General features: G+C 34.1%; 1 protein-coding gene across 2 annotated transcripts in view; it reads left to right on the top strand.

Moving 5' to 3' along the window:
* FucT6 (alpha-(1,6)-fucosyltransferase 8) overlaps window positions 1-20,920 on the top strand; it is a 43,709-nt gene extending 22,789 nt beyond the window's left edge. For both annotated transcript variants that reach the window (XM_069823715.1, XM_069823716.1), the window contains exons 7-10: window positions 1,353-1,590; window positions 2,974-3,150; window positions 8,391-8,541; window positions 10,652-20,920. In XM_069823715.1, the coding sequence (XP_069679816.1) occupies window positions 1,353-1,590; window positions 2,974-3,150; window positions 8,391-8,541; window positions 10,652-10,990 (905 nt within the window). In that variant the 3' untranslated portion in view covers window positions 10,991-20,920. The remainder of the gene's footprint in view (window positions 1-1,352; window positions 1,591-2,973; window positions 3,151-8,390; window positions 8,542-10,651) is intronic.
* Window positions 20,921-23,684: the final 2,764 nt, after the last annotated feature.

The raw sequence follows: 23,684 nt of genomic DNA, 5'->3' as shown, positions 1-23,684 counted from the left end.
CAGACTGATTAGAAACACAATATAATGATATAGAAATGTATCTGTGACTTAATGGAATCAAAGTCCATCAAGCATGTTTGACTGTGAAAGGAGCAGGCCCGGCTTCAAATTCTGGTTGGAATTTTTTCCGGTTTTTTTTTCTGAACCAATTTAAGCAGAATTGCTGAGTAATTTTTGGCGTTGGACCTCAGACTCATTTTGGAATCCTTAATTCAGATATCATCATCATCCATACCATAGCTCGGGTTAAGTTCATGGTGTGGCATGCTGTACAAGAGCTCGGCCATTCAACTACAAGTATCATTCACAGAACAACAGTGGTAAACACAATAAGCCCCAGGCTGCAGTGTAAGCCTTTGGGTCCCTCCACCAGAAAGGAAAAAAAAAATGGAATCAAGGAGTGGAATGTGTTATTGAGAATTCTGAAACTATTTCTTGTCATTTCATTTACCACTTACAGTTAATTTAGAAAAGATGTTCAAAACAAGAAGTGACCTGTATTTCCAGTAAAGAATATATACAGTAGTGGCAAAAAAAAAAACCAGACCGATCCTTGTAGCTGATTTTAGAGCCTTGTTCACTCCAGAGCACGATAGACTGGTAACTAAGACTTTCGTGGTTCGAATCCTACCTGGGAAGGAAACTTTTTTTTGTTCCTTATTCAAATTTATTCCCAATACTTTTCGATTGCAGCGATATTTTACTACTTAATTAACTTATTATTCCCAGAACATGAATTTTACCAACAATCGAAAAGTATTGGGAATAAATTTGAATAAGGAACAAAAAAAAAGTTTCCTTCTGAGGCAGGATTCGAACCATGAAAGTCTTAGTTACCAGTCTATCGTGCTCTAGAGCGAACAAGGCTCTGAAATCAGCTACAATGGTCAGTCCGATTTTTTTGCTACTACTATACAGTCTTGCCATATCCTTATTTTAATCCATATTTCTAAGAAAGTGTGCAAAATTGGGAGTTCATGTAAGTAGAAAAGTGTTTTGATTTTCACCAAAGAATCACGTGGTGGAATGCCTGTCTGCCGATTCTTCTCACTCTGTGTATATATGTATCCCTCCCTCTTCCTCTCAACCTTCCTCCCTTGCTCTCCTTCCTCTCTACCTCTGTCTCATTAAATAAGCGATGTAATTGGTAAAAGATACACTTTCTCTCCACAGAAATTACCCTCTTAGTCACTGTAGTTATCACTCTTTCACATTTTATATAAGGAATTAATAATAAATTATACGAGAATTATCAGTGCTGTGATATGTGTGGGTTGTAGCACTTCTGTAGACGCATGCTTTACATGTTGGGCTATAGTATAAATTACAAAATATTAACTGTGTTTACATAGGTCGACCAGATACTCAAGTTGTAGACTTACCAATTGTGGATTCTTTATCACCACGGCCTCCTTATTTACCACTTGCTGTTCCAAAAGATCTGGCTCCCAGATTATCGAGGATACATGGTGATCCTATAGTTTGGTGGATTGGACAATTTCTCAAGTTCCTTCTGCGACCACAAGAGGCCACCAGCAATATGATTCAGGAAGCCTCAGTGAAACTTGGTTTCAAGAGACCAATAGTAGGGTAAGTTATTTTTACTTTTCTAAGTTTACAGAGAGCAGGGAAAAGTGAGAATACTAAACTGTCTTTACTGACAAGAGTTCAGTGGTCAGTGTGAGCAACATTAAATATGAATGACACTCAGTATAATATTAAAAGAATTCATGTTCTGTGCATAGTCCATAATATACTAGGGTCACTTACTAAGTCATGGCAACTATTTTTTTCCGTGGAATCCCAGACTACGATCCACATTTTTCGATATGCAGCAATGACATTGAGACATATGGTACTTAGCCAATTGATGCCGCTAGATGGTGTAGATATTCAAGGACGGAAGAAGAAGGGATGCGCGAAAGTCAGTTGGTTTTCAAAAATTGTTAAGTATGGATGTCAGTCGGCTAGAACAACAAGCATATACGTAAAAATAGCAGTGCTTCGCAGTCAAAATGCAAGGAAATTCACGCACAACTCGTAGAATCTGTTTGAGATCGTGCTCTTCCATACAGAAATGTCCCGAGTTGTTGAACAATGCAATCATCCTTCACGATAATGCAACAGATCATACAGCAGACATTGTTAAGACCCGTTTACGGTGCTGGAGATGGAAAGTACTAGACCATCCCTCCTACTCGCTCAATCTGTCACCATGCTACTTCGATTTGATACCGAAATTGAAAGCTCCATTGCGTGGAAGATGCTTCCCTACACAAGAAGACATCGCTAACGCAGTGCGATGCGAGATTACCAGACTGGACAATGGAGCAGCTGATGGTATTTGTCACCTTCCTCATCGTTGGCAGTGAACGGTTGATTGCCTTGGTGATTACTTCGAAGGTTCTTAATGTGTTAATGTGCGTGCAGATTATTGTGCTCAACATTATTACTTTAGATGAATTTTTTTTTATTTTTACTCTTCTCCATTGTCTACAATACTTCCTGAGTAACCATTGTAACGGACATTATTGGTAAAGTTGTTGTTGTTTTCTAATGCCAGGCGTTTGACAATAAAGTCATTTGACCTCTTGCACTCCAATATTTTTCAAAGATATTATCATGGCCAGCCACTGAAGCACAGATTTTGAGATGTTCCGAATCCATTTCTTGGTATTATTGGTAAAGTACATTGTGTATTTTCATATATTATGAAATGTTTGTATAACAAAACATTTGCCTGCAAAAAAATAGTTGCCATGACTTAGTAAGTGACCCTCATATAATGTTCTTGTAAGGTGAAACAGATGATCCACAACTTTTGTATGTTCTGTTGCAGTTTTTTCTGCTACATTATTAATTTTATTGTCTACCTGTTTTGGTGTTGAAAGTATATTTACTTCCTTATTTGTTAGATTCTGTGAATAGGTGAAATTGGTATATTTTCAAGGGAATATAAATTAATTCTTCCAGGGTCCATATCAGAAGAACAGACAAAGTTGGAACAGAAGCAGCTTTCCATCCTCTAGAAGAGTACATGGCTGCTGTGGATGAATATTACAATCTTTTAGAAATGAAACAAAAAGTAGATCGACGGAGAGTATATCTTGCTTCAGATGATCCTAAGGTTATTGGTGAAGCTCAGAGGAAGTAAGTATTCTACTTTTATGAGCTTCATAAAATGTTTATTAATGAAAACCTTTTCAACATAAAGTTAAATCTTTCAGTGATTGTATAGAATTTAAAACGTGCTTATATGATGAACTGACTTGCAGAATCAGACACTTTTTAATGGCTTGGTTACAATGAGATTACTGAGATTATTATGAAAATTTGTAGAATAGTAACAGGGATACATATTTTTCAGTTTTCATCACAGTACTTGGAAAGTTATCTTGATTGAGGATGAGGAGAAACTATTGCTAACCTTTGTAAGTGAAATTCTTTGAAACATGTGTTCAACTCTGTTAGCTAATACCTTTGCATTGTATTTTAATGCTTATTCTGTTAGTTATTCAGTAGTTTTCAGCAAATTCCTACTTGTTTTTCCTCGTCGAATTACTCTTTATCCCTCTGTGATTTACTCCCTTTGTCTTGTCTTCCCACTGGGGAACACTTTGAAAGTCACAATAGTTTTCATCACTCTTTTAAAGAGTAGTGATAATATGGTAATAACTAGTAATTGTAGTAGCAGTAGCAATAATAATAGCTGCACTTTTCATTATATCGTCACTGCACATATAATTCTAAAATAGTTCAAGAAATATCATAGCAATTTTTGTAGCAACCTGGTCTGTCACTTGTGCAAAATCACACAAGTAATGGATTCTGTTTTAGAGAGACTTATGGTCCACACGTGTGGAATAACGGTTATCGCGTCTGGCCGTGAAACCAGGTGGCCCGGGTTAAATTCTCGGTTGGGGCAAGTTACCTGGTTGAGGTTTTTTCTGGGGTTTTCCCTCAACCTAATATGAGCAAATACTGGATAACTTTCGGTGCTGGACCCCAGATTTATTTCACCAGCATTATCACCATCTCATTCAGGCGCTAAATAACCTGAGATGTAAAATAACCTACTAAAATAAAAAAAAAAAAAAAAGAAATCTTTGCCATGCACTTGAAATGTTTAGGATTTGAGCTTCATTGTAACGAGAGAAATGACAAGAATTGTTGACTCTCACTTTCTGATGTAAACTTGATATGATAATAGTGGTCTTCGATGGTATGGCTTGTTCGTAAATTTGATTGTAAGAAGTTATTTTTAAGGGTGCTAATATCTTCCCTGCTCCACAGTACCATTTGTTTATCCCTTCTTTTGTTACATATTTCTAAGATCTTCCATCACTTTGACTGCCTAGTGATATCATTGGAATTTCTACTCCTTGTCTCTGCAAACGTTATTGAGCTCAAAGTGTCACATTTGTATTAGTATGTATGACATGTTACTACAATGTTACATTTCCAGAACAGAGACGCTACAATAAGATAATATCAGAATTGCAGCCGAGCAGAGCATAGGTTATTATGAAACTAAGAAAAAGAAACTGTGGTTTGATTAAGATTGTTGCACGGTAGTAGAAAGAAGAAAACAGGCAAATTGAAATTCTTACAAGATCCAGTTGAGGCAAATAAAGATATTTATTTCAATGAAAGACTGGAAACAAGTCGTACACGTAGGATTAAAAAGAGAGATTACTTGAAGGAAAAACTCAATGAGGTAGTAATAAGCATAAGAATAAAAACATTAGAGATTTATATAAGTGCATAAACGAATTTAAGAATGAAAGAATTTATAAAACAAATTATATTACCGGTCCTTCTGTATGGTTGTGAAACTTGAACTCTCACTTTGAGAGAGGAACAGATATTAAGGGTGTTTGAGAATGAGGTACATAGGAAAATATTTGCAGCTAAGAGGGATGAAGTTACAGAAGAATGGAGAAAGTTACACAACGCAGAACTGCAAGCATTTTATTCTTCATCTGATATAATTAGAAACATTAAATCCAAACGTTTGAGATGGGCAGGGCATGTAGCACGTATGGGCGAATTCAGAAATTCGTATAGAGTGTTAGTTGGGAGGCCAGAGGGAATAAGACCTTTGGGAAGTCCGCGACGTAGATGGAAAGATAATGTTAAAATGGATTTGAGGAAGGTGGGTTATGATGATAGGAACTGGATTAATCTTGCTCAGGATAGGGACTGATGACGGGCTTATGTGATGATGGCAATGAACCTCCGGGTTCCTTAAAAGCCATAAATAAGTAACTGTACAAAGAATGTTAGGGTGCATCTCTTTTACAATTGTGTCAGCTATTTGTTACTTGTAGGTTAGTATAAACATTGCCTTATTGCTCTGACCATCCACTGTGAATTCAGTCTTTGTGCAAAGCGCTCTTTGTAAGATGTTTATTGGTGATTATTGTGTGATGAATTTGATTCACTGTGATGAAATCTATTAATCCAAATATGTTCTTTATGATAATATACATGTTTTTATTCTTCCTTTAAAAAATAATTTTCAAGTTTTAACGAAGCTTATAGTATAGAGATTCACACAGACTCACAAAGGAACTTTAACCATTATACTCTACGTTGTTTTCTGTAATGACACTTTTCTTCTTTTTTTTTTTTTTTTTTTGTGGAAAAGTGCGAAAAAGTCCAAAATTAATTATTTTATGTGCTGCAGTGTGCGGCCTTATTGCTGTAATAATGTTTATATGGGTATTATTCCTTGGTATATTTGATTTATTGTCATGGAATTTATTAATCCAGGTACATTTTTTTAGAATGAAACACAAATTCTTATTCATTTTTATTTTTGCGCTTATCACAAGGATATCTTTTTAAACATTTCCGTACATAATTTTTTTAAATAATTTCCAAGCTTTAACGAGAAATATGATAAAGATGCTAACACAGATTTAAGACAATTTATGTATTTTATTAAGTACTAGCCATACCCGTGCGCTCCACTGCACCCGTTAGAAATAAATATAAAGTAATTACATAATTAAAATAGGACATTTGATCCAGGGAACATTCGTGTTTGATAGAAGGATAAATCGTTTATTATGTTACTTAATTTAAATTGTATTAAAAAAATTAAAATGCGATCATTTTGATCCAGAGACCACTCATTTGGTCATAAAAATGATTTTAGGAAATATAGGAAATGAATGTACAGAATAGCCTGTCAAGTTTTCTGTGCATAAGAAGCTATTTTAATCTTACCTGTCTTCGATTCACTCAGAAGTTACTGTAATAACATTATAGCATTATGTCCGTCTAGAGAAACTGCACTTTCCAATGGTGAATTAATAATTAATTATACAAATTGGTTAATTTAGCTTCCGATATTACTTCATACAAACACACAAACATTCTCTGTAGGCTTTGTTTCATAGCTTTCGATTGTTGTTGTCCAAGGCCCCTTATAGACGAAGTCATTTGTTTTTTATTTCATTACACCGCCTTAGATGGCGTTGTTACTGTAATTTTGAAACTCATTTATCTCATTAAATATCAGTCCTATCAACATTTTGCATAGAGTAAAACTTGTCGGAAATTTTTTTTAAAGAAACTTTTGTTATGTAATATTTTTCATAAAATTAATAATAAGGGAGATATTTCGATTCATTTAATTCAAGCCCCTTTATAACCCCCCTTTTAAATAAAATATTTTGAATGCCATATATCCTAAATTCTAAGTTACAACGAACTTAATTTATATTCCAATTTTCATATAAATCAGTTCAGCCATTATCGCATGAAAAGGTAACAAACATCCAGACAGACAGACAGACATACAAACAAATATTTCAAAAAAGCGATTTTCGGTTTCAGGGCGGTTAATTATATATGTTAGGACCAATTATTTTTGGAAAATCGAAAATTACCAGAAAAATTTCGGCTACAGATTTATTATTAGTATAGATTATTGTTGTGGTGATTCTGATTTTTGTTTCCTTATGCAAACATGCACATTTAACTGAAACTAATCATTTTCAGTCGTGCTGTACTCCGTGATCCGGCAACCATTCAGCATTTTGTTGAGGAGTAAGAAAGAGACGCGCAATGCTGAAGTGTTTAATCATATCATAACTGTATTAGGTTTCGAAAATTGTCAACATGAAATCGAATTAAAAATTAAATCTTGCATAGGTACAAATTGTTTTATAGGATTTCAAGTGCAGCAATGTGAAAATTTAAATTCTAGCTGAACAAAACTCGATTTTTGGACTACAACAATTATCTCAGACAAAAACTTATGTTAATAAAACGATAAAGTATCACCACTTTTCGTTTAGCATCTGCCTTCAAACTGTGGACTCCGTGGAAGTCTGAAGTTTATCTTTTATGACATGACTTATCATGCTGCTAGTCGACTTTGGTGTGTCTCAGAAGAAACGGTGTAACTTGAGTGTGGTTTAATAATATATTTTCAATTTATTACACTTTCCTGGGGCTTAAATATTGTTCAGAAATAAGTTTTTCGTTTTCGACTAGGTCTAGAAAACATCCCAAATTTCCCCTTTGAATTTTATATATATATATATATATGTTATAGGCCGACATATACATAAATGTATATTATGGTAAATATAGTTTTATTCTACGCCAATGAAAAATTCTAAAGTGCGGACTTACATTTTTAATTATTGTTTGGAATCCCATCTTTTGGTTTCAAGATGGCAGCTATTCAACATCTGATGAAATGCTTCGAAATCAGAACGGATTATGGGGATAATATCATTTTGTGCTTACAACTTGGAGTTTGTACACAAAAAAATATGCTACTTGTAACTCCTGCACAAACATTCATATAAATCTGTTATAGAGGAGAAATGTTATTTTCTTTAAAACCACCCTCTATAAAGGGGTAGCTCCTCTTACACAAAGGTAATAAGAATTTGGACACAAAAAAATATAAACTACCTGTAACCCATGTGCATAGTTTCATGAATATTTGTTAGACAAGAGAGAAGTTATTAATTTTGCCTAAAACCACCCTCTGTACACAATAATAATACAAATTTGCACGCGGGAAATATATGCTATCCGTAACTTCTGTTCAAAGTTTCATAAAAATCTGTTGGACAGGAGAGAAGTTATAATTTTATTCAGCTAGATCAGTGTTTTTACACACTATGCGACATAGAACTATTTATTGCCAAGATAATATTCTCTGAGGCTACTGCCCTTTTTTCTTATTCGTATCAGCCATTATAACTTGCCTCGAGTGTTTTTTAATGTTATTAATTTTCTCTATGAGATTCAGCTATCAAAGTAATGCAATAACCATATTTGTACAGATACTGAAGTTGAAGACATTTGCAGATTTGCAATTTTAGAACAAACAGATAACTTGAAATTTTTAATTTCAACAGGTATCCTGAATATGATATTCTGGGTGACCCAAATGTGGCAAAAACTGCAGCAGTTTCCACGCGTTATTCTGGCTCGTCATTGAATGGTATCATACTTGATATTCATTTTCTTTCCTTGTCAGATTATCTGGTCTGCACGTTTTCTTCACAGGTACGTGCTCTATTCCTACTTTGTAGTGAACTTTTATGAAAGCTCTGCATTATGATTTAGCCTTTATTGTGATTCCTAAAGACTATGTTCATTGTAATTCTTGTTATTCTCCCTTTCTCATTTGTAATTTTAATTTACATATGAACTTAAAATTTAAATACTGTGATTGTGCAAGCTTCAATAAGAGAGACTTGACCACCATTTTCAAACCTATTCATATGCGTACCTGTCGAGATTTAAAGTGTTGATTTGACCTTCTTATACTAATTGATTAATATTCTTGAAGCCTAATTGAAGTGGTGGCTGGAAAAAGGGCACATACACAGAAACCATGTTTTGAGATAAACTGCTTTAAAATGTTCTTTATATTTGAGAAAGTTAATTTGTTTCTTTATCACTATAATAATTCTCACATTCTGAACTACTTCTAAACTTCCACCTTACATTAAGTTTCATTTCTTGATTTTATATACATTTATTATTTATCCACCGGCATAGCTCGATTGGTTAAGGTGCTTGCCTGCCGATCCGGAGTTGCACTTGGGCGCGGGTTCGATTACCGCTTGGGCTGATTACCTGGTTGGGTTTTTTCCGAGGTTTTCCCCAACCGTAAGGCAAATGTCAGGTAATCTATGACGAATCCTCGGCTTCATCTCGCCAAATATCATCTCGCTATCACCAATCCCATCGACACTAAATAACCTCATAGTTGATACATTGTCGTTAAATAACCAAGTAAAAAAAATATATATATATACACATTTATTTGTCTGCCGAGTTAGCTCTGTGGTAGTGCATCGGCCTCCAGACTAGCCAGCCTGGGTTTGATTCCCGGCGGGGTCAGAAATTTTCATGTAAAATTTCTACCTCGGGACTAGGAGAGATGGTGGTGCACAACTTCTAATCACTAGATTATGCACCAATATGCCTGGGTTAAGTCCCAAATCTCTCTGCAGTGCATATGAAGAGAAGGCATATGTCACTGTTGATAGTGATTCGTCTGTCGGATGGGGATGTTAAGCCTGGTGGTCCCCTTGATGCTATTTGACAGGAGTAGACTATGTACCGGCACCAGGTTTCCCCTTCTCCCTTCCTCACCTTCACCATCATCCTCTCTCATTCCCTACAGTACACACAAACACTTATACATTCATTCACCTAGTACATGACCTAACTCTTCACAGATACACATCATCCATAATGTGGCCCGCCGAAGTGGTGTGCAACTTGAAAATGGGTCACAGTCCTGCCATCTATCCGCAGCATGTGGAATCCGAATCATGTTAAGTGAAGTGGGTAGGCATTAGACACACACACGTACACACTTATTTTAATAGAACACGAGTTTTAAAAAGTTTATTGCATACCCTTTTTCTGCCTAACAGGCACTGGAATGAATTAAAGACAGAAATATTTATTTAGGTAATATAATTATTGAATTTTAAAATGAATACAAATTTTAGAAACATTTGCAAGCAGTTACAATTAATAAGTTAGTGTCTAAAACTTACATGTCATTGTCTGTATTAGAAATTCCTTTTTGTTCTTCTGAAGCAACTGGGTCTGTATTTTCTTCTTACTGATTTCATAAGTTCATAAGTCCTGGAAGATACCTATCATCATTTTGCAGCAGAAATCAGCTGTGCAGTGATTCATTCAACTGCTGTCCTTACCTCTACAGTTGCCTGATTGAAACAGAAATTACAAATAATATAGAGAAAAATATGACAGATAATTTAAACCAATGGGTGGAAAAATTATGTGCCCTTTTTCTAGCCACTAACTTAATTCCATTTCCACTATATAGTATACAAAGTATTTTCTGAGCATGCATTCGGACTACATTTCTAGAACTTGTTTCTTCGAGATATCTCAGCGGGTGCACAAAATGAAACTGATTAAATAATTACATGCATCATTCTGTTATTTGTTTTTCCGACTGGTCATGATCATAACATAAGGGAGCTGTAATTTAACATTCTTAGAGGTAATATGGTCACATAGATTACTATCTTGTTAATGAAATTTTCTTAATTGTTTGCATGTTAAACAGAAAAATATTTCTCTGTTAGTATTCTGTGTATGAATTTCATGACTGGTGCTGTTTCAGGTGTGTCGAGTGGCATATGAAATAATGCAGACATTATATCCAGATGCAGCAAGACAGTTCCGCTCTCTGGACGACATATATTACTACGGTGGTCAGTCCTCACATACACAAGTTGCCATTCTCCCACATCACGCCCGAGACATGAACGAAATGAATCTCGAAGCAGGTGATTTAGTGGGTATCGCTGGTAACCATTGGGATGGTTATAGTAAAGGAAAGAACCTTCGTACTAATCAGATAGGTCTCTATCCATCCTTTAAAGCACAGGACCGTATTGAGATTGCAGATTTTCCAACATATCCTCAAGTACCACTTGTCAGATCAAATACAGAATCGTGAGAAGATTTCAACGCATAGCACTGGAGAAAACTCATTAAAATAGAAATGATATTAGTGACACAGTTTCGTGTCTGGAATTTCTTCACACTGTGATTAATTTTTTTTACTGGATAAATATGTTCCTTCACTGAAATGTCACTTCTGCCTTATTTCACCGGAAGAGAAATTTCTGTTTGTATGCATTATCACGAGTATAATTTTTTCTAAATATGTCTTTCACAATGTAATGAAATACTAACGTCTATACTTCTTTTAGAAAACTGTTATTTTTATGCAACCATTTTAATTTTCTAGCACTGAGTATAGATGTTGTATAAAATATTGCTCATTTTGAATGTATTTTATCCTATACTTTTCTGAGTGATTCAGTATTCGTATTTCTCGCAGGTTAATCTGTTAGATATTTCTCAATTCAGATCTGTTTAATGTGTATATATAACATTTTTATTGTGACTTTTTTATATATATATTATATAATTTGTTAATTTTTAGCCTTTAAAGGATTCGATAATGTAATATGGTGTGGATACGAGTACACATATATAGATATGATCAATGCTTGCCTATTGGTCCTTTAATGGTTAAAATGATATAATTTTTTTATCTGTAACATATTTTTATGGTTTGCAGAATCCTTTTGTAAGCCTTCTCTGAGGATTTGTGTTAAATATTTCAATTTCTGTAGGCGTATATGTACATAAAATGTAACAAATAAGATCCTGCACATTAGAAAGAGAATTTTCTTTGGACTGAGATTAATCCCTTAAACGTGTGAGGGCTTGAACTGAAAATTCTGAACTACACATCATGTTAGTACGGAATACTGAAGTTGTTAAGGTGCCACTGTATATAATACTCACTTCCATTTTACTTGAGCCGATGTGCATTAATGTTACAATTTCTTGATTATCCTATCTTTTATATTCAGTGTGAAGGAATTATAGACTTTTTCCTGTTTCGGTAATAAAATGCACAGTTTTTCCAGTAAAACATCAAACTCCTGCCTTGTGATCATAACCAACAGCCAGGTGAACAAATTTTTTAAGCTCATGTTGTGACAAATGTACCTCTTGAGAGCAACTATTCCTACAAGTCAAACTTTTTATAAATACCTTATCATGTGGTGCATTATTGGTGTATGGAACCAATGCTATTTATTCCCATTTTTTGATAGAGAATACCAAACAGTATGTGCATGGAACCCCATTGTCATTGTTACAGGAATGTATTGTTTACATTGTCTTCCAGTAGTACTATTCTAGAAATTTAAAAAGTAAACACCTAATTTATTTTCTTTATCGTAACCCTACCAATGCTTGACACAGTGGTAATTTTAGAAGCAGAGTGGGTGGTGTCACATATAGTCGTTCACTTTCTGTATACAGTCCTATACAAGTTCGCATGTTTTTATTTTACAATTATCATGCCCTCATGACAACCAGGGTGAATTGTGATATGATGTAACACTTATCAGAGAAGCAGAAATTCTTTTAATTTGCTTCAGGAGTTTCATCTGAGTTGGAAAAAAAAAGAGGAGCTTTCGTTGTTAGTGGGTATTTAAGTACCTGCAAAATTCAGCGAACAAATAATGTTTGTTGTTTTCAGATGGCCAGAAGAAGTCGACGTCATTTCACATTTTTGTACTCATAGACTTATAAAACTAATGTTATCCACACAAGAGTCTGAGACATTGAGCTTACCTTTTCATATCCAGTACATATTTTTATTTAAAAATTTTATAACTACCATTAAGTGAACATAATCTCATGTTATTCGTTAACCTTCTTGGGTATTACTATGGCAGTTAGTGGAATGCAAGTAATTGTAGTTGGAAGGACATAGATTCAATCGTGGCAGATTTTTATATAAGTTTCTAGGGCGACTGCTAGGCTCTCTCCGCCCTCTACAAACCTGTCCTTGCAATCAGGTAAAAATGAGTTATTTACTCTTATTAATTCTCTTAATAATGATTTTTAATCAACGATTTTTGGGCTGGTAGTGGTGATTATGACAAAGATAATCACAATGTTAAGAGAATGAGATTAAAAGGAGAAGCCAAGTACTAAAAAGATCTGTCTCTCAATTTTTCGATTACTTAATAACAGACCCCCATATGTCATAGAATTTTCAGAGTTGAATTCTGGTGACTTGGAATACAAACTAGTAACCATGTGTATTTTCGAGATTGCATTGTATCTCTTTCATTGCTCCTAATGTTTGATAATAGATGAAACATCTGTTCCTTAAGAAAGCAAACCTATTAAAGAAACTTAAACCAATAGCAGCTCTAACATTTTCACAGGAGTACAATTATTGTTTTGCATTCTTTCCTCCATGCTGAATAATAAGAAAATTACTCTTCTCTCCAGATATGTTAGAAAATCGTAGTTATAGTTCAGCTGTAACAAACGAACTCACGATATATCGGTCATTTTTTAGTTCTTAGGAATTATGTAAGCATACAAATTACGTTAAATGAGTGCAAAATTAATATTTTGAACAGTGGTATTACATGGATACATTTTAGGTTATTCATATCTGACGAAAATGGCTCCACGTGATACCATTGGTTTGAAATCATTACCATTTATTTAAGAAAGTGTGTCACAAGTTAATATTATAAGTGAACAATGAAATGTGTATTATTTTATTAACTTTTTGGTTTTGTTTTGCTATGAGATTTTGATTTGCGATGTTTAAATTAGCACAGCAAATATCATTGTAAAAAGTTTGCTCTGTGTATTGAAGTATGCTGTGAAATGAATGTGATGTATTATAATCTCAATGGAAAATACTGTATGCGGTTCATTTGTGTGTTATGTTAATTGCGGTGTGCTCACTATTTTTAAGAGTTTTGAAAGTAAAATGCATACATAGTTACGTGCAATTGTAATAAAGGATTGCTATAAAATAAGTCTTTACTTCTCAACAAATTATGTTTATATTAATGTTTGATTTGTAAGCAGTGATAACACTTATGCAGGTAGCTGATCTCTCAGACTGAGCTGTATTTATTGTTTTTCCTGTTGACCTTGTTTTGAATTAATAAGCGATTTGTTCTATGATTCTTATCACTTTATCGCATCATAGAAGTGATATATTTCATTCTTTACAAATTATTCAGCTTTCCAAAGAAGAACACAATTGAAGGGTCCAGGGAAATAACGATCAAAGTCACACTTTCTTCAAAAAAAGTTATTCAATGTTGAATTTTAAAAACCCATTTACATAGTAACTGAGAAACATTGAAATTTAATATTGATTAAGAAATACACTTAGGGGCAATATAAATGATATTATGAAACTGTTTGAGTCTTATGTACTGTTTTTCACAAGAATGTCCATTGAACATATTGTAACTACACTCTTTGATATGGAAAGATGGTCAATGTTTGTAGTGATTTGACATAAATAGATGCGAAAAAAAGTTAAAGTTTTCAGTTTTCATCTTACATCTGAATTTGGTGGTAGAAATACGTCATCATCATCATCATCATCATCATCATCCACTGCAGAACATTGTGGTAAGGCATTGTAGTACTCCTGCTCAGCTTCGCAGCAGAATTTTTATAGTACAGTAAAATCCCTCATATCTGGCACCCAATTAACTGGCAATACCAAAACAACAGCACTTTTGGCTAGGCCAAAGAAAAAAAAAGTCATTCATGCGAAAGGGAAGAGTCGAAGATGTGAGTGGTTTTCGTGGATCGCACATGCTGCATGTTGTTTACTCTTTACATTGTTCATGCATGAAAACATAGACACAAAACCCCATTATGTCCCTGAAGATCAGTAAGCTGTCACTTGGGCCTTGCAAACAATTCGCAGAGACAATATCTTTAAATTTACCACTTAAACTCGCCTATTTGAAGGGTTGTTGGATGAGTCTAAATAGGAAAGTGTGAAGTTCTCTGTTCCCACAATATGTAAAAGTTTCATTCAAGTGATAGTATATACAGTATACTATATAAACAAGAAGACATTAAAGATAGATAGAGCGCTACTTCATCTACACAGTTGCGATATTGGCTACACTACTCTTCACGTCGCTGTTATTTAAAATTGTCATAAGGTCACGAAAACGTTTAGTATTTTTTACGCTATTATGCATTACAATAAATTATGAATTGACGAATGTACATGACCGTATTCAGTATACTAAAAATAAATATTGTACATATTTAAAAACTTTATTTTTAAATATCTACATATATGAAAATTACTGTCTTTACATAACCTATAAACGTAATTTCCAATTATCCGGCACTTACTTTGTCTCACAGTTGCTGGATACGAGGAATTCTACTGTACTTGCAGGTCTTCAAATTTGGCCTTTGGAATTGAAATAAAACTTTCATACAATTGAGGTTCATAGTATTTCTGGAACACTCCCAAACCACCTTTTATGAACACTGTATTAATAACATCATAACTCTCCCATTGTCCATCGCCACTGGACGAGTCTGCAAGGGGCACTTCTTCCTGAAAGAAATTCTAAACTAAAATGTTCAATCATACATGAAGTGTTGTCGAACCTTGACAACAGTAAAAGGAGTTGATTTACTTCTTGTACATTTTATAACTTCATTCCATTAATTTGGAATCTCCTCATGACTCTTCTGCCTTATCAGACCCATGTTCTTGTCACATTCAAGAGAACTGTAACCTCTCCCAGGAAATGTTACCATGATTTGCTCGAATCTCTTCTTTCCGTGAATCAACCTATGTAGGTAGTGAAAAACAGAATAGTTTTTATTCTGCCCTCCGCAAGAGTCACAGAATAAATGAAGTGTTGTTACTGCTTCTGGTATGAATGTTTCAATGAAATGATGTAGGAATGATATGACATCAGCTCCCTTTTTAACTATAGTCTGGTCGTAAGTGTAAAATATAGACTTCCGAGTTGATAGTACATGTATGTTATCAGTGAGTGGAAGGAAAGTTGTCTCCTATAATACACGTTTGTTGTTATATTGGGTATTGGTAGGTTCTTCTGAAAATCAAAACATATTGCATCTATATGTGGTGTTTTCATAGCAGATATTTTAGCCTGGCGTTTTGTTCTATAGAATGTCTGCTTTCATTTTATTCACTCTATTTATTGTTTCCATAGACTTTATTTTCTTTTCTAACTCACTTCTTTCTTCTGAGTTGCTGTCAATTTGGAAATAGATGACTGGAGAGATGCAAGTTTAGCAACATGTATATCACATTCACTGCATGTATCATTTCTAGGATACCCAAATCCAATATTAAATTTATTATTAAATTATGTTTCAATAACTTTCGTAGCTGAGTGGATATGATGGATACGTCATCTTATACATTTTGTACAACTTACTTATTGTTACTTCCTCTGATAAAATAAACTTTGCTTGTATCATGCAAGCTATAATATGACTTTCTAGCTTTCAGAGAACTTATGTGGGCAATGACACTGTTAACAGTTTCTTCCGAAAGTCTATGTGGTCTGTTAAGATGTTTACCACGTGTGTCGACTGGTACCTTACCAGTTTTATCCAGAGATTTCTTTAAAGTCTGTACACGACGATAGCTAATCCCATGCAAAGAAATCAAAGCCTTAACACATACCTTGATTTCAGACAGATCTTTTCTCTGCAGTCGCACTTTATATTCATATGAATGATCGCGCAGTCTACTTTCCATTTCCTCCACTCTTGATCGACGTCTAGATACTGGCAATATACTTATTAAACCACATAAGTGATTGTCTTGGTCAGTTTTAGAAGCCATCAAATTGAAATGTTCGATTAAGTTCATTCTTTCTGCTAAGGTTACTACTACTACTACTACTACTACTACTACTACTACTACTACTACTACTACTACTACTACTACTAACTGGCTTTTAAGGAACTCGGAGGTTCATTGCTGCCCTCACATAATCCCGCGATTGGTCCCTATCCTGAGCAAGATTAATCCAGTCTCTACCATCATACCCACCTCCCTCAAATCCATTTTAATATTATCTTCCCACCTACGTCTCGGCCTCCCCAAAGGTCTTTTTCCCTCCGGCCTCCCAACTAACACTATATATGCATTTCTGGATTCGCCCATATGTGCTACATGTCCTGCCCATCTCAAACGTCTGGATTTTATGTTCCTAATTATGTCAGGTGAAGAATACAATGCGTGCAGCTCTGCGTTGTGTAACTTTCTCCATTCTCCTGTAACTTCATCCCTCTTAGCCCCAAATATTTTCCTAAGAACCTTATTCTCAAACACCCTTAATCTCTGTTCCTCTATATTTTCAAAACAATGTAACTTACTAAACCTATTGTACAGTGGTCGTACTGAAAGTTGCTATAATTTCAATTTCAACAATGTAACAAAACGATTATATGATAATAATCTACAGACTTTGCACTATGTATTGACATATTGTGGCATCATTAACTTGTATCATGTGATCACAAGCAATATTTGCAAAATAGTCGACAATGATGGTTCATCTCGACAGCATGCTGTCATTAAATTCCTTGTTAAAGAAGAAAAATCTGCTCCTGAAATTCACCTCAGACTTCAGCAGGAGATGTGTGCATGGCCGCCAGCAGTGTTAGAAGATGGGTGAAACATTTCGAAGATGGGAACACGAGCATCCAAGATGAGCCTCATAGTGGTCGAGAGTTGATGAGTTCTGGGATGCATTTTGGTTGAATTTCTTGTATCTGAACAGACCATAAATATTGTCCACTATGTTCAGACAGTTTTGAAGTTCCGTCATGCATTGCACGAGAAACATCCTGGAAAGAAGATCATCCTGCAACATGATAACGCATGGCCTCTGACTACCATCTTTTCGGTTCTGTAAAGGAGCAGCTGCTAGGTCAATGCTACGAGATGCTGGAGGACATCTGGAAAGCAGTGCGTCAGTGTCTTTAGGAAGAAGAAATGGACTTCTACAGCAAGAGAATTTTGAAACTTACAGAACGGCAGGAAAATGTGTGCAAAGAAATGGAGACTATGTCGAAAAGTGACAGAAAAGTCTGTAAATTAAGATGACGTACCTGGTTTGTCTAAAAAATAAAAATTAAGATTTATAACAATGGATTGCTCATGACTTTCAGTATGACCCTCGTATGACTCTTTGTGTGAATCTTCTTGGTTGCTTCACTAACTCTCCCTCTCTTCCTTCTTTTCTTGCTGCAGTTGATTTCGATGCTGTCAGGATTCATATTACTTCCATTTTCATTTTCCCTTATGGATAACTTTACTTAATATTATTATTATTATTATTATTATTATTCAAGCGAGAGACAACAGTCTTTCAATTAAACACTGACAATAATGGTAACAAAATTTAATTCAACACCAATACAGTTTGGTCAACGTAACATAAGGTTCCTTCAAACATGTCAATAAACCATGTTCTTATTTTGTCTCACGAAAATTAAAGAACTTTGATCATTCTTACAATTCAAGGACTTTGATCATTCTTCCATTTGTATTTAAATTTCTACCCCTCATATTCAGGACTCTGATCACTTTTCTTCACTAAAATTACATTTATAAGATAGCACTTGACCTCCTCTAACAGATGGCACCATTAGCTCTTTTTTTTTTTTTTTTTTCAAAACATGGACTTATATCGTTATTCCCCTGGACCATTCAGTTATTATTAGGCTACTATTAATCCTAGGCAGTGGCGGCCGTGAGGCATTCTGGTGGTGGTGCCAAAAATGAAAAAAAGATTGTACGCAAATTACCCTAGTGAAATTGATAATCGCAGCTCACGTTTACATTATGTTAAATAAAACATTAATTAAACCAGCTATTTTACCAGGTATTCAGTTAATAATGCATCTAGTAACAGTTACAATAACATTTCCGAAACTAATAACGAAATTTACAGATAGAGATAATGCAAAACTTTCACAGTATTGTTAGTCAAATAAAAATAACTTTTATAACTAGTAAAATTACTGGCAAAAACACACGAGAGAAACAGTGATATAGATGATAAACGAACACGTTTGCACTTTATTTAACAGGCCGATGAATCCAAGACAGCGGCCTGAATAACACATGTTCATGTCCTGCACAGATCTCATGTATCGTTAACAGAAGCATCAATACTATAGCAACAGTGTAGCGATATTTATTTGCCACAAAATAAAACAAATATTACACAACATTAATAAACAGTTTTACATAATATGAAAAAATATTAATCTTTCTAAAAAGAACCATGACTATCTCTGCATTTAATATAGTTAAATGGATAATACTTTACACATTCAAATCCAAGTTATGTGCTTTAGTTTTGAAATGGCAACATTACATTAACATTTGGCACGGAACTTTAACTTGTGTTTTCGTTCAAGTCTGTGGTTGATGGTTCCTGCCTAACGTCTCCAACAACCCTGCCATCTAGCGAAAATTCTGCATTACTATGCTCTAGCAGGCGGAATATTAACTACTGAGTCAAACTGAATTCGGCTCAAAGTCTGCCATAAGAAACGTATATAAACTAGAATCAGTAGCCTTTTGTACAGTGTTATATGGACGTAAGCAGTGCCACACTGAAGTGGCTCCAACATTCGGAGAAATGCAAGAGTGCGTCCCGATCTGTGCGCGCGCTCGTTCAGATGAAATACGAATAAAATGTGTAGAAATAAACTATTACAACTGCTTTTTACGATATTATTTTTATTTCTTTCATTGACGGTGCCATGGCACACTGGCACTACCCCAAAAGCTGCCCCTGATCCTAGGTAACATGTTTGTTTCTTAGATAGTGCTTAAAGTGTCTTTTGTAAGTCGGACATGATGTCCAAGAAGGAGAAAAAACCCTGTCCATTTGTCACATGCATGTGGGAGTATGTTATCTTCATTCCTCATATTTAAAGAAATGTAAATAGAAACTCATTTGATGGAAGTTGGAACAGAACTGGGAGCTTAAATTTGAACTCTTATCCCTTTCTGGCAGTCTGAGAGGTCAGTACTTCACAGTTTCGTTTGAGACTTTCTGTCACTTGAACTTGACAAAAGGAGTAGCTACTAGCTGTACATAGTTTACATCCTTCAGAACTTCCTTCTTTCTTTAGGCCATACTATGGCATTTCATAAAAATAGAACCTGCATCACAACCTAACATAACCTATACCATTTTGCACGTAATGTCGAGACTTGTCTCACTCTTTCATAACCCTATAAAGATATCTCTCCTGTACATGTCTAAGCTTATAAGAATTCTTATATTGAACAGTAAACAGAAATATTTGGCGCTGTAGAGATGGGAGTCTGCGCTGTAGCATGGTGGATACTGTACAGGCAAGAGCATTAAGACGACTGCATAATATAATTTTCATATAGTAATCATGTTTATTTACCTCCACATCGTTCTTGTGTGGTGAAAAAAAATGCATTATTTTATAGAATTCAATGCCTGTCTTCATAGTAACAAAAACTAATTTCCATATTAATAGACTGTACCAAACGCACGTGGAGAGTTCGCACGCTGCAATTAGATGACAAATCAAATTACGTATCACAGCAGCATAATACATTTTGCATCAAATATTTGTTTACCTCAATATTTTTCTTATCTGGAATTCAGTATACATTGACTTTGTACATGCACAATTATATTATTCTGTACATTTTTTTTATATCTGCCTAATTAGTAATTACATTTTAGAAATATTTACAAACCACATTTATTACTTCTTAAAATGACAGAATTAACATACTACCTAGCTTGTGTGATTAATAAAACATGACTTCAGGTAAACATTGTTTTTCCCTCTTAACAAGTTTAGAGGAATAATATGAACTGTGTTCATAAATATATATACTAAGAATATTTCTATGTAATTCATAAACTCTTCAGTTTTGTTGTGACATTCTAAAATACAAAAGGCCATATAATGTTGGATATGATTGTGTGTTAGTGGCAGGTATGTGAAATGAACATTGTCATTTCTTGCCTACGTTATTGTAAAAAGACCCAGATTACTTCTTTGTATAGATGCAGTTTGGTTTGTTATAAGATGTCTTCACTTTAAAACTTTAATTTATTCACATTTTATGTTTAGAATTGCCACTGATGATGTACCTATATTTTAGAAGAAAGGTTGTGATTGTATGGTGTTCATATCTAATTGAATCTCTCCCCCCGTAAGTTTCTTTAAAAATTTATAATATAGGCAGCTTTATAGGAAATACTGTAATTTTAATGTGGCTTTCCAACACTTCGAAGAGGTTTTTTTTTTAAGAGAGGTCTCACAGAGTTACCGAATGTTTGGTTACATGCTGCATAGCTGGATTGGATTCCTACATCAATTTATGTCCTCCTTAATGACTCACAAACATTAAAGTGGAAAGCATATTTATTCTAAAACAAAATTTTCCATTGTAGATTTCTTGTCATTGATTTATGAGTATTATTCTTTACATTAATTTCGTATTAAATTTCCTTCTTATATTGAAATGTAAGAGCGTCAGACATATCATGTTACTGTTTAAAGCCAGTGCCAGCATTTTTAGGTGTCTGTTCTTGAGTAAAAAGCCAGTCAGTGAGCATTTGTTGGTAGTGCAGCACGTCACTTCAGCAATCTGCTAATCACTGTTGTCAGTATTATTGTCCACTGACTGCATGAAAGGCAGGACACTCATACTTTGCGTTTCTGGGGTGTGTCCTTGAGTACATTGTCCTGTCAGTGGCATTTGTTGCCACTTCGGCTGAGAGTGGTATCACCTCCTAAACAGAAGTGATATCAGCAATCTTCCAAACACAGTTGTCAGCTTTCTTGCCCACAGACTGTGGCAAAGATAAGATACTCGCTCTCAATGTTCCCATTACTTATTTCACGCACCAGAAACGTTGGCTTTTGTTATACTTGAGATGTTTTACCTATACAAACTTAAATTGTATGCTGTAGCAATTATTCATTTGCAATCGATGATGAGTGTTAAAAATTAGGATAAAAAGCAAAAGTTTTGATACATTCAAAACGTGCATCCCTGTTCAGAAATTTCATACAATAATACCTTTTATTAGAAGGTGATTGCCAGTAAATTGGTAAGTTAGGAATGCATCATTGCTTAGACAATTATCTAATTATAATTAGTTATTACTTATCCGATATTTGAAAGATGAGGAAAAATAATTTTCACATGAAAATAATTTTTTCCCCTGTAGAAACAAAACCATTTATTCATCTGGCTTAAAACAGTGGAGATTTATTTACTCATTACTTTATACTCGTTTTTCTAGGAAATCATCTATATTCTTTATTGTGACTCGAGACGAGATATTGCCATTGTATATTTGTTATATTCAAAGCAGAACTATTGTAAAGAAATACTTGAGTAAAGGCTAATGTATTATTTTTTTTTTATTCTGGTGGTAGATAAAAGAGAAAGATATGTTCTTACAACTTAACCCCATAAAAATTTAATTTGAAAGAGAGAGAAAACTTTTTCATGCTTTTCTGCTAAAAAAAAGAAAAGTGTGTCAGTTTTGAGTAGTTTTGGTTTGTTAATTTTTTTCTGCATGAAGGATGTACAGATACCCATGTACTGTCCTGCTGTTTATTACACCCATGTTTGTATGGTGCTATCCAATTTTGATGCCGTGAACGTTATTGGCATTATTTCTAGTGGAACAAATTTAAACTATACAGTAATTCATTGAAGTTTCTTTCTCTTTTAGCTAGAACAAAAAGTGGAAATACTGTGTACATGAATTTATGTAAATATACGATGTAATGAATATGCTAAAATGAATTTATCATTGTTTAAAAGATGATGAACGTCACTGCGTGTTCAATTACGATTTTATCAGTGAATTACTTCAGTGTGTATAGTGTACAAGTGTCAAGTGAGATGGATTTGTAACATAATATACTGCTTTTGATGTGCATTTTGTCAATATTTCTTAGTGACGATGTTGAAAAACAAATGAATTATACAGTAATGTTATTAGTCTTACTTGTGCATCCCCATGTGTGCAAGATGGATAACAGAAGATGAAGATATCTGTACTTCTCAATTCAAAGAAAGACAATCTGTAGCATTTCATATTGCTAAAGCAATAAAATGTGATATATTATGAGTTAAAATTATAGTTGAATTTTGTATAATGGGATATTGTAAACATGAATATTTTTGTTGTGTAAAAGATAATGGAGTAATTATTAATTAAATACAGAACGTGCAGATATAACACTGAATTGAAACTCTAGATCCCTGTAACAATACCGTATTTTAACAAAATGAGATTTTTCCTAGTTGAAGATTTAAAGTTTTTTTTATATCCATTGAAAATTCTATTTTTCATTTTTTTAATATAAATAAAAGTTACTTTTAGTGAGTCATTTTTGGGCCTAGAGATAAAACAAAATGTTAAACAATCTAGAGATATAAATTACGACTTCGTAGATGACGTGTCATGAAGGGAGGGGTGGAAACGAAATTAAAATGGGTCATTCCATGGTAACTCACATTACAGATTGACGTAGAACTTATATTATAATGAGAAAGAAAATACATACATTTATTGCAAATCGAATTTTCTCTCTGTCAGTCACATTTGCCTTTAGCACTGATCATATGTAGCAATAAAGAAAATAATATTACTGAAAAGTAGTGCATAAACAAAAAATAACTTTTCAGTAACTCACATTACATTTTGGAGACATAACCTTTACATCATCTTGAATACAACTGA

This window comes from Periplaneta americana, chromosome 4 (assembly GCF_040183065.1).
Source record: "Periplaneta americana isolate PAMFEO1 chromosome 4, P.americana_PAMFEO1_priV1, whole genome shotgun sequence".
Classification (NCBI taxonomy): domain Eukaryota; kingdom Metazoa; phylum Arthropoda; class Insecta; order Blattodea; family Blattidae; genus Periplaneta; species Periplaneta americana.
Note: the sequence above shows the minus strand (reverse complement) of the source record. Positions and strands in the feature narration are given on the sequence as shown.